Below are 16411 nucleotides of genomic sequence, written 5' to 3' on the forward strand. Positions count from 1 at the left end.
TTCTGCACCCCTAAATGTAAAAGAGTGTCACAATGGAGAGTTCTAATCAACTCGAATCGCAAGGACGTTGGTACCACCAGGCGCCAACGTTCCTGGAACCCCGCCCGCCACATAAGCAGACCATCTCGAAGAGCGGTTTGCGGCCCCACAGCCGTACTCGGACTCCCATTGTCCCTAGCAGACCGCTTCCGCAAGGACACCAACGACTCATCCATCATCTGTTCCCGGATCCAGACAGACCGCGGCAGATTCAAAACCCCGTCAGCCGGTCCTGGTTCCATCGGAGTGTCCGACTTCTCGACGGCCAACGTAAGCGGCTGAGGGGGGTTTGGAATCGGCGAACACCTATGCGTCCCTGACGCACATTTACAAGGGGCGCGCCGCGGTAATCTGGAAAGTGCGTCAGCGTTCGCATGGCGCACTCCCTTCCGATGTTGAATTTGGAAGGAAAATTCCTGTAGCGTGTCCAACCAACGTGCCAACTGTCCGGATGGCTGGTCAATTTTAAGGGCATATTGCAAGGCCGCATGATCCGTACGCACAATAAAAGAACGACCGTAGAGGTATGGTCGAAATTGCCGTAGGAAAAAAACAACCGCCAATAGTTCTCTGCGAGTGACACAGTAGCGGGTTTCCGCAGGAGACAAGACTCGGCTACCATACGCCACGACACGCTCTACACCCCCTTTAGACTGTGATAATACCGCCCCAATACCCGTGTCACTCGCGTCCGTATCAAGAATGAATGGGTGATCGAAATCGGGATAATCCAATGTTGGGGCCGTGGCCAATAGATCACGCAGACTCCGAAAGGCCGCCTCCTCCGGCTGTCCCCAAACAAACTTCCGTCCTTTACCCGTAAGGAGATGCAAGGGCCTCGCAATCGTCGCAAAACCCGGCACAAATCTTCGGTAATACGAGGCAAATCCCAAAAACCGCCGAACATCCCCCACGGTGGCCGGAGTCGGCCAATCCCGGACGCACGCCGTCTTTTCCGGATCCGTGGACACCCCCTCAGCACTCACAATGTGCCCCAAATAGCGGACGGACCGTTGCAGTAGGTGACATTTCTTTGGTTTGAATTTCAATTTGGCAGAACGCATCCTCGTGAACACTGTCTCCAGCCGCGTCAAATGTTCATCAAATGTACGGCTGAAGACAATAATATCATCCAAATATATAAGACACGTCTCCCACTGCAACCCCGACAAAACGAGCTCCATCAATCTTTGAAATGTAGCAGGGGCCGCATTCAATCCCATCGGGAGACAGTTGAATTGAAATAACCCCTGCGGCGTACGGAATGCGGTTTTCTCCCGTGAGGACTCGTCAAGGGGAAGCTGCCAAAATCCCGAAGAGAGGTCCAGTGTGGAAAAGAACTTAGCCCCCGACAATGCGTCGAGGGAGTCATCCATACGCGGCAGGGGGTACGCATCTGCCACCGATATCTTATTCAATTTCCGGAAATCAACACAAAATCGCAATTTGCCATCCTTTTTCTTAACCAAGACGACCGGAGCGCCCCATGGGCTGTTAGATGGCGATATAATGTCCGCAGCCAACATGTCTTCCACTGCCCCCCGCACGTGTTCTCGCTCCGCAGGACTCATCCGATGCGAATTTAATCGAATAGGGGCAGCATCGCCCGTCTCAATGTGATGGTAAAGCAACGATGTGCGGCCCAAATCCAAATCATCGGAGCTGAACACATCGGAATATGTCAACAACAATTTACGCAGCGCACCACGTTGCTCCATGGACAGGGAAGAATTTCCGTCACATAAGTCAGCAACCCAACGATTATCCGAACCCCTTGGCTCGGAAACCCCAGCAACCACTCCCCGGCTATGCGGACAATCATGCGTCGCAAACGCCGTAGTGGCATGTGCCACAACCGTACCGGCCGGAACACGGACGTTTTCCCCCCCCGCATTAAGCACCTGTAAAAACGGTAATTGATCCGGCCGGACGATGGTCTGTGCCCCCACTAACGCCAACCCGGTTGTTATCGTGGCGGACGGTGACAACAAGACCCCTACTGCTCCTAGCCGATCAGGCAGGGGCTTCCGATACCGCAAGGGTATAAGCATCTGTGTACCAGGTGGGATGTCCACAGATGCGACGGACAGCGCCTGCACTTGTACGGCCGAAGCAGGTCGCCCCCAGGGCGACGGCAGAAACGAGATTTGACGGCCCCCCGGCAGTTCAATACAATTCTCATTGATTTTGATCAAAATGGGCATCTTAGCCAAAAAATCGGTGCCTAACAAACAAGGAACCGCCAAAGATCTCGATATTAACACAACGCCCGAGGCCGACACATCCCCAATAGATATCTTAGCATCCACCTGGCCCACGATACCCATGCTACCCCCGTTCGCAGCGACGCACGACCCATAAACCGGACGCACAGCCCCCGGCGGGATGCCCAACAGATGGAAAATGACATCCGAAATAATAGTCGCAGACGCGCCGGAGTCGACCAAAATGCGTACGTCCACCCCTTGTATAGACCCCGGTACAGTGGACGAACCCGTAGCGGCCGCGACGACTCTCCGTGCCAACTTGCGCCACTGCGTGACCGAGCGACAAGGCCCCGTCGAAGGGCTTTCTTTAACAACAACATTAGGATCGCGCAACGAAGGTGATGGGTGAGGTGTAAAGCCTTGCCGGGTGTCTGGTGCGTGCCGACATGCCTGTTTCGGAGGATCTTTAGTCGGCTTGTCTGGTACCGAGGCCTCCTGCTGCGGCGGAGCCGGGAAGCGGGCCCAGCAGTCTCTGGCGTAGTGGCCCCTACGCCCGCAGCGGAAACATTCGGCATCGTTGCGCCGAAGCGCAGGCCTTGCCTCCCGACGGCCCCGTTCCGGTAGCGCAGCGCGCGGCCTCGGCCCGCCGCGTCCCGTCCATGGAGCGGAGGCGGCCGTCAGCTGTTGAGGGCCCCGGTCATCCGGAACGTAGACAGCCTGCGCAGGGTTCCACCCCAGCGCATCCCCTTCTTTGACGGGCCCCCCCGTCCACGCCGTCACTTGTTTCCAGCGACGGAGATTGAATTGCGCATCGAGACACTTAGCAGCCGTCCGGGAAGTTAGTTTCTCATGCCCACACACAGGCATGGGGATCCCTAGATCCCGAGACAGCTCCAACATTTTCCCTAATATGAGAGGCTCGAGCAGGTCCTGTGGCGTCTCAGGATAAGCTGCCATGGCCAGCTCCAGCACCGCACCCCTGAACGCCACGGGCGACTCCTCTGGTGCTCGTTGTCGTTGAGCGAATTGCCGATGCGCATCATCTGGTGGCTCATAAGCGTCGGCCATTTCTTGAAAAACACCACATAAAGTTGCCTTCTTATCGGTCGTTATGGAACGGAAAAATCGGACAGATTCGTCGTCCAGGAGAGTCGGCAACACCTCCAAAGCCTCAGCATCGGTCCATCTTGCTGTGCGTACCGCCGCCAAGAAGCGGCAGGCGAAAGCGCTCCAGTCCCCACCGATGGAAAATTCTTTAACTGTGGTAAGGTGGCGACTCCGACTCCTCTTCCCGCCGTCTTCCAATGGTGGTGGTTGTGGTGGCAAATTCAAAATGGCGTCGGCCCGCGGCGTGGCCAAGATGGCGGTTTGGCGCCGCGGAGCGCGCAAGATGGCGGCTTCTTGCCGCGTGGCCAATGGCGGCGGCAGGGCAGGCAACGTGGCGGCCCGCGGAGCACCAACTGCGTCCTCCATCGTCCCTGGCGCGACGAGATGGCATAAATGCGTCAGGACGTCCTTTAGTGCCTCCAGTTGTACCGCCATCTCTTGCCATCTTTGATCAGCGTCCGATGATGTCGACGGACCCGCCACCGCGCCGACATCCTCCACTCCCGTCCCCGTGCTCGCCTCAGCAGGGCTCTCCTCCACCACCCCAGCAGAATCCGTGGTTGGAGGGAGTTCGTCGTCGTCGGACGAAGAAGCCGATGCAGGCGCCGGATTAACTTTCTTCCTCACTTGTTTCGACATGCCGTTGCACTTCTGACACCAGTGTAATAAACGACTGAACCACGATGTCTGGCTCAGTGTCCTTTATTCGGTTCGTACTGTATTCCCACACGGCTGTCTCTACCCTGTAGCTTCTCCACGGTGCTGACTCCGATGTCGGCCCGGTCCACAACAGCAGCCCCGCTGCTGTTACTCTCACACAGCCCCCCTTGGCTGTACTCGCTGCAACTCCTCTCCCCTTCGTCCTCTCTGCAGCTCTGACAGCCTCGTGCTGTCTCTCCCTCTTCTCTCCCGCTACACCTGGCAGCCACACCGCTGCCTCTAACACGCAGCCCTTCTGGCTGTCTTCTCCGCAGCTGCACACCACTCCGTAGCTTCCTCCTGTCTTCGGGGTTGGCTCCCGATGGCCGTCGGTGCCCCCCCTCTTCTCACTCGCACGCGTGGCCTCACTCTTTTCCGTTCACACCCCGACTGACTTCCCCTTCCGGTTTACCCGCTTAAGGACCCGAACCTTCCACCCACGTCACATGGCTCCACCCCCCGTGACGTCACATCCGGAAGGTCGCTTACGCCCGCATTACACATGCGACTGTGCCTTTCTACGCAAATTAATAGGATGGCTATCGACTTGTAGCGTGCTGCACAGTGTTCGCTCACTCTCACAGAGAGAGAGAACGACTCAGAGGCGTGAGGAGGAAACCACAGACAAGCAGGAAGCCAGCCACGCGATGAGCCAGCGCCAACAATTGCCCAGGCTCTGCAGCCCTCTACATAGAGGTGCTATTGGTCAATTCACGAGTGCTTACATGTGAGAGGAAACCAGAGCAATTGGGAGAAAATCCAGATGTGCGGCGAGGGGGGGAAACACTCAACCCCAAACAGACAGAACAGGTGGACTCCTGACAAGCCAGGGTACGACACCTCAACGCCCACAGTAAGGGAGTTTTGCAGCATTTGTGCGATCCGCCAACCCTCGCTGCCTCCACCAGCGCTGGACTACAGGCTACGTGCACAGCCACCACCGCCCGGCAACACGCCACAGTCTCGTGTAAGTTTCCTTCTGCTCTCACAGTGGCCACGAGTGAAAATCTAAATGAATGTGAATCTTGCAAACGACGGCTCTGCTGCACGCCCAGAGGCAGCACTGCCCAAGCAGTGGAGCCACATTATTGGCCAGAGCAGGGGGTCGGCGACCTTTTAAAGACGAAGAGCCATTTTATTTTGTCTGACCAAAATAGTTGGAAAGCCGCATCACGCACAGAGCTCCCTTTAGGCAAACACGGCAGCGGATATACAGCAGGTGACAAATTCTGACTTAGTTCAACAAAACAGGTGTTGGAGTAAACTGCGTCTATTTAGTTTCCCTCCCCCTTAGTTATTCTTTAACAGAACAGTTTGACTGTTGTACATTTTGTTAGGACCAAGACATTCGATAGTGACCCCATTCCCTGTGATATGTAATACATTTCTGATTATCTTTGCGTTAAATTATGTTTAAAATGTAAGTTTAATCGGCTGCCTGCAAAGGGGCAGCCAACGAGAACCGCCGCACGCGGCACCGGAGCCGCAGGCTGGCGACCACTGGGCTAGAGGAATGGCCCTGCCAGGATGTATCAAGTTAAAAAAATATACCTCTGCAAAGATGTGCCAAAGCCAATCAACTTTTCCAAAGTATCACTATTTGCAGATAGCATTATTAAGCTAAAGAAATGTATTTTATGTTGCACTTATAAAGTATTTATATATTGGTAAGTTGGCTTATGTAGATAGCATTGTGGAGGCAAAGCCTTGCAGAGATTAGCACCGCACTTACCTCCAAAAACACCCTCCATCTCCAGTACAGTCTCACAGGAATACAGCTGCCAGTTAAATCACACAAAAGCACATTAATACTTTCAGTCGTATACAATTCTGTTTGATAAAAAAAAGTTAGCTTTCAAAACGACATATTAATTGTAATTTTTTAAGAAGCTGTAAAACACAACAGAGCACCAAGAGGTGTCAGAGCACCGTGCAGTATAGCAAAGCTTTCAATAAAAGTCATAAGAACACACACGTGAGAAATAACAGAGTACAGGAAAACCTCGCTGAAAGCTGTTTTATGGAACGCGCATTTTGGCTACGTAATTTGTATTTGATTTTACCAGGTAAGGCCCACGGAGCTATACAGCTCTTTTTAAGAAGCGACCTGGCCACCAATGTATGAATGCTGAACTTCTTTCGCACCGTACGAGGCTAACCGTGCAACGAAGTGGCTAATCATGTGGAAATTTATAGCAGCCAAATACTCTCAATATATATGGTTTAGGTCATGAGGTCTGTTTTTTTCCGGAACAAGTGGGTGATTACTCTTTGGTTTTTTCGGTAAAGTCACATAGGTAAAAAAGAAAATAAAAATAAATTAAATCACGACGTTTCAGAGGCAACACAAGCTTCCGTCTTCAGGTGGCACCGTTACAGCAAAATAAGTAATTTTGCTGTGACGTCGTGATTACATTTATTTTTATTTTATTTTTTACCACGTGACTTACCGAAAAAATCAAAGAGAATGGACCCTTGCAGTCACGAAAACTTCAAATCTAGAATTAAGGTGGTGATTTTTTGGCGATACGTGGTTCGATGTTGCTAAGATAGTTGTTAAATAGGCTTGCGAGAGGTGAGAGTGCTGCATCCGTTGGAAGGTGCTGTGGTGTTAATGAATCGACTGTAAGAACGATTTATTTACCATTCATGTGTTTTTGTGCATGTTTTTTAGCATGATAATGTAACACATTATACCCAACACGCTCACGCACATGTTTGCACACACATTGCCGCACGCATCTAGCCGTCCACTCGTTGAGGACGGCAGTCACACGGACGCCTAGATGGCGAATCGTGAAAGTTCAAGTGACGGTGTTTATGGGCGAGTGTCGGGCTGATGATTCAGTGTCTGGAGCGAGCGTTGGGCTTGAGTGGGGTGGTGTGGGAAGAGGAATGCAGACGGTGGTTTTGCGTTGAGGTGAAATTTTGAGCGCACACACACACACGAAGCATGGAGAATGGCTGGAAGCATCCAGTCTATATTTTGAGTCTGCGTGTCTCTCTCCCCGTGGTCATGTGGATTTTTCTCCAGGTCCTCCGGTTTTTCCCACCACATTTAGAAACGTGCATTGAAATTATTTAGATAATTTTGCTGCTATAAATTTCCACGTGATACGCCACTTTGTTGAGCTATCATTTGTCACTTCTGAAAAATAAGTTAATACCTCAGTGGGCCTCTGCCTGGTAGGTTGGGGATGGTTTAGTTTCATTTGTATGTTTTTGGATGATTTGTTTACCTTTCTTGTACTTTCCACTACTAAAGTGTTTTTGTATTGTTTGTGGTTGTAACGTTTACACACCCCTACTGGACATCTGTGAAAAAGAGCTTTATAGATCATCTGATTCCTCCAGTATAAATAGTGATACTGATTCTATGATGCACGGCACAGCGAGTGAGAAAGCGTGTGATGTGGAAAAATCTCAAAATATGCGGCTAAAGCTACGGAGAAACTCAATCTGTACCGGGGCATTGTAACCCGGGAACAAAGCTGCTCTCGCCTTGCACTTCCTGTGTATCTCAGCGGGAAACAAAATCAAGCAAATTTGAAAGTAATGCACAAAAAACGACGATCAACACAAAAAATTCACAAATTTTCCTCCTCGCCTTTCGCGGAGTAAAAATGATCTTGTACTTCCTCGTGACACCAGCAGCTTTGTCTGCATTTATTGAATCTGTGTGTGAAAATAAATAGCAAATGCAATTCACAAATATACCCGAGCCTTTTTAAACACTTTACCGGTATTTAAGTTTGTAATTTTAAAAACAGTTCCCTTAAAACTCATAATAAAGGTACCATGAAAGATTCGTTCATGAGGCTATCCACATATACAAACACAGAGACAATTTCAACCAAGAAGATGGATTCTGGCTTAGCAATCATTGGAAGGATTTGATAAACCATTTCGTGTCTTAATTGATTGTGTTCACGCTTACGGTGACTTTCAGACCGCATTCCATTCTCTTCCTCTCCCCCCTCCTCTTTTCCGAACATAGATGGACTCGTCCATCTGAACAACTGCCAAAATCGCTGTCCGTGGAGCTGACGTTAAGAAAAAACCGCCACTTTTTTCAAATTTTCTTTTTGTGGATTTCACACCTGATGATGATTGCTTGTGTTGCAGTCGAAACGTCGTGAGAATTTTATTGTTTTATATTTTATTATTTTTATTATTTTATTGTTTCCCTTCTACGTGACTTTACCGAAAGAACCAAGAATATGAATCCCTGCAGTCACGAAAGCTTTAAATCAAAAGGTTTTTAGGTTAGATTGCATAAGTATAAATGTGTCGTAACCCTCCACCACCTGACACGGCCAATGAGTAAGGGATTTGTCACGTAAACCAAACGCCAAATAGTAACTACTTCAGCCCACCGGTGTGTTGGAGGGTGAATCCACAACATTTACAATCCGAGTACTCAGAAGTAGTAACTATTTGCCGTTTTGTTTTACGTGACAAATCCCTTACTGATTGGCCATGACGGGTGGTGGAGGGTTACGACACATTCATACTTACGCGATCTAACCCAAAAAACCTTTATGATGAATCATATTGGTCGCGAAAGCTCACTGCTCGTTAAACTCCCTTATAATTCTAATTACATTTTACGTTTGCCTCTGTTGACCCTGGCAATGGGCCACGGAGCTCTAGGTTGGTTCTTGTTGTAGGTAAGAAGATGGCGGAGGAGGGTCCGGTGCAAACATCTCATAATGCTCATAGGCTGGGGGGGGTCCATGCTATTTGTGTATCCATTGACTAATTGAAGATTCTCAAATTCATTTTGTTGAAAGATAAACTTGACGTTTTTCCACTACGGCAATTAATAATAATTTCATCTTGGGTTGGCAAAGTGGTATTCGCTCACTCTCAGAGAGAACAACTCAGAGGCACGATAAACCACAGAGGAGCAAGAAGGCAGCCAGGCTGGTGAGCCGTTGCCAATAATTGCCCATTCTCTGTGGTCCTCTACATATTAAGATGTTTTCAGCCAATAAATGTGTGTTTATACATGCGGGAGAGAAACCGAGGGGGTAACACTTTATCCCAGTGGTTCTCAACCGGGGGTACGCGGACCCGTGGGGGTACGTGGCAATATCCCAGGGGGTACGAGAGGTGATTTATGTGTGAAATTATATCATACATGAGAGTCATTGGTGAATAATCCTGTCCTATGAATCTGACAATATAAAATAACTATGATCAAATGTAAATCCACATGGTAAAGAGTTCATGCAGAGCATCCGTTGAATTTGTATTGATTCGCTTGCAGTTACTAGCAGCTAGTTAGGAAACCTCACAAAAGGGACAATTGGTTAAAATATTGATGTTCATTATTCATACATTTATATCTCGGAACCATGCTGGGTCAGGCAAGGGGGTACTCGGTTAAAACAAAATTCAAACAAGGTGGGTACAGTCGGCAAAAAAGGTTGACAACCACTGCTCTATCCCATACAGATGAAGTCCATATTTGCTGTAAAGCCTTCTCGTGGCAAGCCAGGGTATGGCACCTTGACACCCACTGGAAGGGAGTTTCACAACATTTGTGCGATCCACCAACCCTCGCATCCACAGTGCTGGATTGTAGGGGTGGATCATCACCACCCAGCATAATTACTAATTAATTATCTATGATAAAGGCAGAGGATGGGGACATTTATACGAAAAGAACAGACTGGTCTCAGATCACTGAAAATGTCCTCTTATAATATCATTTCGATCCTAGCATTTTTGAGACCTTAACATAATGAGTGTTATCAAAGGATTCATACTGGCGGGGCATACTGGCACATGCATTTTAGCCACCTAACGGATAATACAGATCTGTCTACACTAGCCAGGAGCTCGCAGTACAATGGTTAGATTTGTGACCTACTTTTACAAACTTTTGCACGTCAAGAAACAAGCCTCGAAAGGCATAATATTATTTGTATAAGACCACGAGAATGAATTACTAGTAGAGAAAGAGCAGTTGTGAGTCGGTGGGAGGCGAGGTGGGACTCACATTAATGATATCTGACACGAAGGATGCATGTGACTGAATAAAAAAACGTGGAGTAGGAAGAAGCGTTTTAAAAAATCGGAATTGTATCACGTTTTGGTATATATGCTTTTTCTGCAGACACAATCAGCTGATAGGAAAACTTTACGAGAAGGGAATTTTGGGTAAAGAGGACATTTGAAATGCAGTGAAAGAGTACCAAGAAGCAATTGTTTATAACATGGGTGTGCAGTAATTATGAGAGCAACGGATATGTTGGAAAGTGGATGGGGATAGTCGGGTAAAACTGACCAGCAACACTCTTCACAGTAATTTCTCGAGGTCTTATCAAGAAGCACCGCCTAAAAACACATAGACGGGACATAACGAACAAGTGATTGGACATCTATTTAATTTCGTGCACTCCAGAGTGAATTTAAAGAGAAATTAAATTATGGACACATATGACTGGGCACAAGTGATGGCAGCTTAGGTGCAAGGACCACTGTTGTTCGTAAATAGATTCACTCTTGAAGTAAAAATTAATGATAATACAGTCGATTTTGGATTTTTACCATTTATAGAGCGCAGGGCTATCATGAAAGAAAGCGCTATGTTTCCCACAGTCTGCAGTAGTTTTACAGTCAGGGTCTACGTTGCTACGTGTAATCCCAACTGAGTAATTTACAGGGAATTTTTCTAATTCGGAGCATGACACTGGGGGCCCAATGGCCTATTCTTTTCGAACGTCATCGCGGGATCTCTATAACGTCCGCTGTGAACACTGCAGAGTGGATGGTGCATATTTTACAATAAAAATATCTGCGGTATTAACCAGGGCGGCCTGCTGGATTCGAACCACCGTGAACCTTCGCAATTAATAAATGGCGAATGCACTACCGCTGGACCGCGCCAAAAGTAGGCGACAGTCTATGGTGGTAAAGGCATTATTTAAACATTATTAACCACACTCTTTGGTTCTTTCGGTAGAGTCACGTAAGTATAAGATAAAAGAAATCACGACGTTTCAGGCACAACACAAGCGTCCGTCAGTGATTTATTTTATTTTATACCTAGTGACTTTACCGACAAAACCAAAGAGTATGGATTCCTGCAGTCACGAAAGCTTCAAATCAAGATTCTTAACCACACATACACGACATATTTTGCCAAAGCGCCACTGCAAAGGACGCTCACAATATCCAAGCTCAAAAACACCCTTCAAGCTTTGGTCATCCAAGAACCGTTCACATTACCCAGTTTGATGTGTTCAAGGCAATGCCCTCATACTTATGTCGTAAAACACACCCAGAATAAAAATTCCCTATTAAGAAGTCACGTTTTAAAGTCAAAAATATCTGCGGGGACAAAACAAGCAGTAGAGTCACTGATCTCGATTGGTGGGCCTTGAGTCAGTGATGGATAATTCCACATTTCCATAGTGGAGACCTATTGCTCCATTGGAAGACCACTGTTAATCCATAATATAGTTTTTTTGGGTCAGATGACGTAAATTTACGCGGTCTAAATTTACGCGTTCGAACCCGAAAAAAAACTATTATGAATGATATTGGTCGCGAAAGCCTACTTGTTAAACCACTGTTAATGTTCCATCACTAAAAGCCAAGAGGTTACCAGCAGCCTATTCCGTACTTGATGGGACAGATGAAACCACCAAGAATCAATAGTTCACGGATCTTGATGGGAGTGGAGGCAGCTGGGGTCAGTGTCTGTTGGCTGGGCATGATGTTGACTTCATTGATTGCCTCTCGTAACACCGTACAAATACTCACAAAGTGTATAAATACAAATACTCACTGATCACACCCGCCCGATACGTGCTTCCCATCCATCTTGTAGATTTTGTCCACTTCATGTTTCTAGAAGAACGCACATACAAACAAGCGATGTAACACGTCAATTTAATATCACAAACTTGAAACTTGAATATCACACCACCCAGACTTGCACAAAGCATTCTGGGATTTGCAATGGTTACACGTCCATAGTTTTGGACTATAACACACGAGGCTATCTAATAAGCGAGGTTTTTGTTATAACATGTGCAAAGTCTATTTGATATGGGTCTAAAATATTGCATGCAGTAGCACCACCTGCGCATTTGCACAAAATATCACTTCACCGTGCCTTTGCCCACGCACGTGCTTTCCATAGGGACAAGGCATTAAGTGCGATGATGTAATCATGGTGCGATTCAGCCCTAGATGGTGACGTCCCCCTTGGTGAAGCCATAAGCGTGGCTCAAGATACGATGATGTCACGCGGAGCGGGTTTAAATAGAGATCAATGGGGAACAGAACTTGTGGACTATTCTACCAATGCAACACGAGTTTTTCTCTCCCGGAAGAATCTGGCTTTCACTGGTTTGTGCTGGATGTTATTTTCTCAATTTCTTAGACAATGTTCATTGGGATAGGCTACAATTCTGCAGGTGTGTCTTCACTAAAAGCAACTTTTATGTTTGTACGTGTTACGTTGTACGGCGAACCGTGTCCGAGATGCAGTGTGACGGACAGACGTTTACGCATCCTATATATTACAAGCAGAGTCAAATATATCTTAAAATAATGTAACCTTTCAAATAAGCGATTAAAGAATGTTATATTTGGTTCAATGTCTACTCCAATTTTTTGTGTGTTACGCTTGTTTACCCATGAAGGCCTCTGAGCCTCAACTCTTTTCCAGGAGGGTCCTGCCAGGTTCCTGCATGTTGCTGCTTGTGTAATCCCAATGAAGTGATTTACATGTTATATTTTGATATTGGGATGCTCGGTCGATATCAGTTATCGTTTTTTTGTGCTTTGGCAGGAAACCCGGAGGAAATCCATGCCGTTGTATAATTACCGGCGAAACGTCGTACTTGAATTGTAAATATTGTGGGTTTACTCTCCAACAACACGGTGTGCTGAACTCGTAACGAATTGACATGTATTGTTTAGTGACAAACCTTACTACTTGGCTGTGTTAGGCAGTAGCGGGTTTAACGACACATTTATATCCACGCGATCTCACCCAAATAAAACTCTATTATGGACAGGGCCTACTTCCTGTGAGAAACAACGGTTACAATTGTGCCACCGTGCCATCCTTTAAACTAATTTAATCAAATATCATAATTTGCAGCCCTAATCTATCGTTCACTCCTGGATCAGGTCTCCCCATGCAGACACTGTCTATCCATCACGGTATTGCGAGCTGTGATCCAGAATCGATTTCTTTGTCTGTGTCAATCTTTCTGATCATGTACCGATTGAAATTTTCTTTTCCCAGGCGCATTGATATTGGTGAAAATGTTAACCTATGAAGGGGAGATGCCTTCAAATGCTGCATGCCATTTAGGCACTTCTTGTCGCTTCCTTAAGAAAAGACACAGACAATCAATAAAGTTGTCATGTGAACAAACACGCTGATTTATGACTGCTTCGGCACACCGGTGTGTTGAGAGCTATGCACAAAATGTAATCACTAGGTGCGGACGTTTCACTGGTAGTCACAACCAGCATTATCAGGCAGTTTCCAGATACGTGAAAATGTTCTCCGTTGTACGACGCACACGCACATTTTTACTCGCGAGATCGGACCCGGTGGAAAAAAAACATTGAAATATTAATCATAACATTGGTCGCGAAAGCCTACGTGTTAACAAATTAATGAAAGCTCACGAACCTTGAGCACAGACAACCCGGTAATCCTGTCGAGAGGGCTCATCAAATCCTGTTCGATGAACAAATCTTTTCTTCCAGGAAGCTGAAATAAAAGGAAAAAAGCACGTAAAAATCTAAATATTTATCGTCTTGGAAAATCAGACATCGGGAAAGAGGGACATTGAAATAAATCTGACAACGAAAACATGCAACACGTTTGCAGACCCATCTTTTGAGACACTTTGTATTCTAATGTCCACGTGTACAAGTGAGATCACATTGTATTCCACGCCTCATGGGCGATCTCTCTCTCTCTCGGATTTAATACTAAATGTGAGGGAAAGGTGGTGGTGAGAGGGGAGAAACATTGAACGTTGGGTCAACGTTTAAAGTCACATGGCAACTTTCGTGGCTAGGACAGTGACGGATGCCACGACATCTTCCAACATCGATTCTCAAGGCTCGTAGCAATGCATGCATCACAGAGAACCTGGGTAATCACTGTTTCAATGTTATGCACATTAGAAAGCTAAATTATGTGACATTCGGGAGAACGGAGGGGGGTGGAAATAATGCGAGTATTTATGATAATTATGTTTTGTTCCAAAGTTTGTAGATTATTTGGGTAACGCATGTTTTCGTAAAGATGATAAAAGAGATAACAACAGACAATTGACACGCCTCTGCAGAGTTTTAAAGCGAATTAAATTCGATCACAGTCAGTAAGGAACACGTGTTCATGAATGGAGTGTCACGATGCGGGGAGTGTTCTCTACCCCCCTCCATGTAACCCAGAGGGTGGCCCAGAGTGAACCGCTCACCGCCCACCAACCCACCCTCACCAGCTCTAGCAGGTGAACCCCTCACCTCACCCCTCACCAGCTCTAGGAGGTGAACACCTCACCCTCACCAGCTCTAAGAGATTAACCCCTCACCCTCACCCCTCACCTCACCCCCACCAGCTCTAGGAGGTGAACCCCTCACCCTCACCTCACCCTCACCAGCTCTAGTAGATGAACACCTCACCCTCACCAGCTCTAGGAAGTGAACCCCTCACCTCACCCCTCACCCTCACCAGCTCTAGGTGAACCCCTCACCCTCACCAGCTCTAGGTGAACCCCTCACCTCACCCCTCACCAGCTCTAGGAGACGAACCCCTCACCCCTCACCCTCACCAGCTCTAGGAGGTGAACACCTCACCCTCACCAGCTCTAGGAGGTGAACCCCTCACCCTCACCCCTCACCAGCTCTAGGAGGTGAACCCCTCACCTCACCCCTCACCCTCACCAGCTCTAAGGTGAACCCCTCACCCCTCACCAGCTCTAGGAGACGAACCCCTCACCCTCACCAGCTCTAGGAGGTGAACACCTCACCCTCACCAGCTCTAGGAGGTGAACCCCTCACCCTCACCAGCTCTAGGAGGTGAACCCCTCACCGCTCACCAGCTCTATGGGAGGAACCCCTCACCCTCACCAGCTCACCAGCTCACCCTCACCAGCTCTAGGTGAACACCTCACCTCACCCTCACCAGCTCTAGGAGATGAACACCTCACCCCTCACCAGCTCTAGGTGTACCCCTCACCCTCACCTCACCCTCACCAGCTCTAGGTGAACCCCTCACCCTCACCAGCTCTAGGAGGTGAACACCTCACCCCTCACCCTCACCAGCTCTAGGAGGTGAACCCCTCACCCCTCACCCTCACCAGCTCACCCTCACCAGCTCTAGCAGGTGAACCCCTCACCCCTCACCCTCACCAGCTCTAGGAGGTGAACCCCTCACCCTCACCAGCTCTAGCAGGTGAACCCCTCACCCTCACCAGCTCTAGGAGGTGAACCCCTCACCCTCACCCCTCACCAGCTCTAGCAGGTGAACCCCTCACCCCTCACCAGCTCTAACAGGTGAACCCCTCACCCTCACCAGCTCTAGCAGGTGAACCCCTCACCCCTCACCAGCTCTAGCAGGTGAACCCCTCACCCTCACCAGCTCTAGCAGGTGAACCCCTCACCCCTCACCAGCTCTAGCAGGTGAACCCCTCACCAGCTCTAGCAGGTGTACCCCTAACCCCTCACCCTCACCAGCTCTAGGAGGTGTACCCCTCACCCCTCACCAGCTCTAGCAGGTGAACCCCTCACCCTCACCAGCTCTAGCAGGTGAACCCCTCACCCTCACCAGCTCTAGGTGAACACCTCGCCTCACCCTCACCAGCTCTAGGAGATGAACACCTCACCCTCACCAGCTCTAGCAGGTGAACCCCTCACCCTCACCCCTCACCCTCACCAGCTCTAGGAGGTGAACGAGTTCGTCTCTGGGGAGCTGCCTCAGGAGGTCCGCGTCCAACGCCGCGGAGCGCGAAGCCGCCATGGCCACGACTTCCGTGCGGGAGGCGCTACGAGATGCAGGACAAGACGACGCACTTACACAGACAAGACACTCACACATACAAGACGACTCACTCACACAGCAAGACACTCACACAGACAAGTCACTTACACAGACACTTACACAGTCACTTACACAGACACTCACACAGACAAGTCACTCACACAGACAAGACAAGTCACTCACACAGACACTCGCTCACACAGACACTCACTCAGACACTCACTCAGACACTCACACAGACACTCACACGGACACTTACACAGACAAGTCACTCACACAGACAAGTCACTCACACAGACACTCACTCACACGGACACTCACACAGACA

At 48.5% G+C, this 16411-nt stretch overlaps 1 protein-coding gene across 3 annotated transcripts in view; it reads right to left on the reverse strand.

Moving 5' to 3' along the window:
* The window catches only part of LOC144727220 (vacuolar protein sorting-associated protein 33B-like), a 41133-nt gene extending 25006 nt beyond the window's left edge, over positions 1–16127 (reverse strand). The window contains exons 1-6 of one of the 3 annotated variants that reach the window (XM_078605896.1): positions 15979–16127; positions 13723–13803; positions 11854–11915; positions 10348–10397; positions 7660–7727; positions 5785–5830 (exon numbers count right to left, since the gene is read on the reverse strand). In XM_078605896.1, coding sequence (XP_078462022.1) covers positions 5785–5830; positions 7660–7727; positions 10348–10397; positions 11854–11915; positions 13723–13803; positions 15979–16062 — 391 coding nt within the window. In that variant the 5' untranslated portion in view covers positions 16063–16127. Of the gene's footprint in view, positions 1–5784; positions 5831–7659; positions 7728–10347; positions 10398–11853; positions 11916–13722; positions 13804–14579; positions 14592–15978 lie in introns of those variants that run through there. The other 2 variants (XM_078605897.1, XM_078605898.1) reach the window with 2 other exon arrangements.
* Positions 16128–16411: the final 284 nt, after the last annotated feature.

This window comes from Lampetra planeri, chromosome 25, assembly GCF_965212315.1.
Source record: "Lampetra planeri chromosome 25, kcLamPlan1.2.h2, whole genome shotgun sequence".
NCBI classification, from domain to species: Eukaryota; Metazoa; Chordata; class Hyperoartia; order Petromyzontiformes; family Petromyzontidae; genus Lampetra; species Lampetra planeri.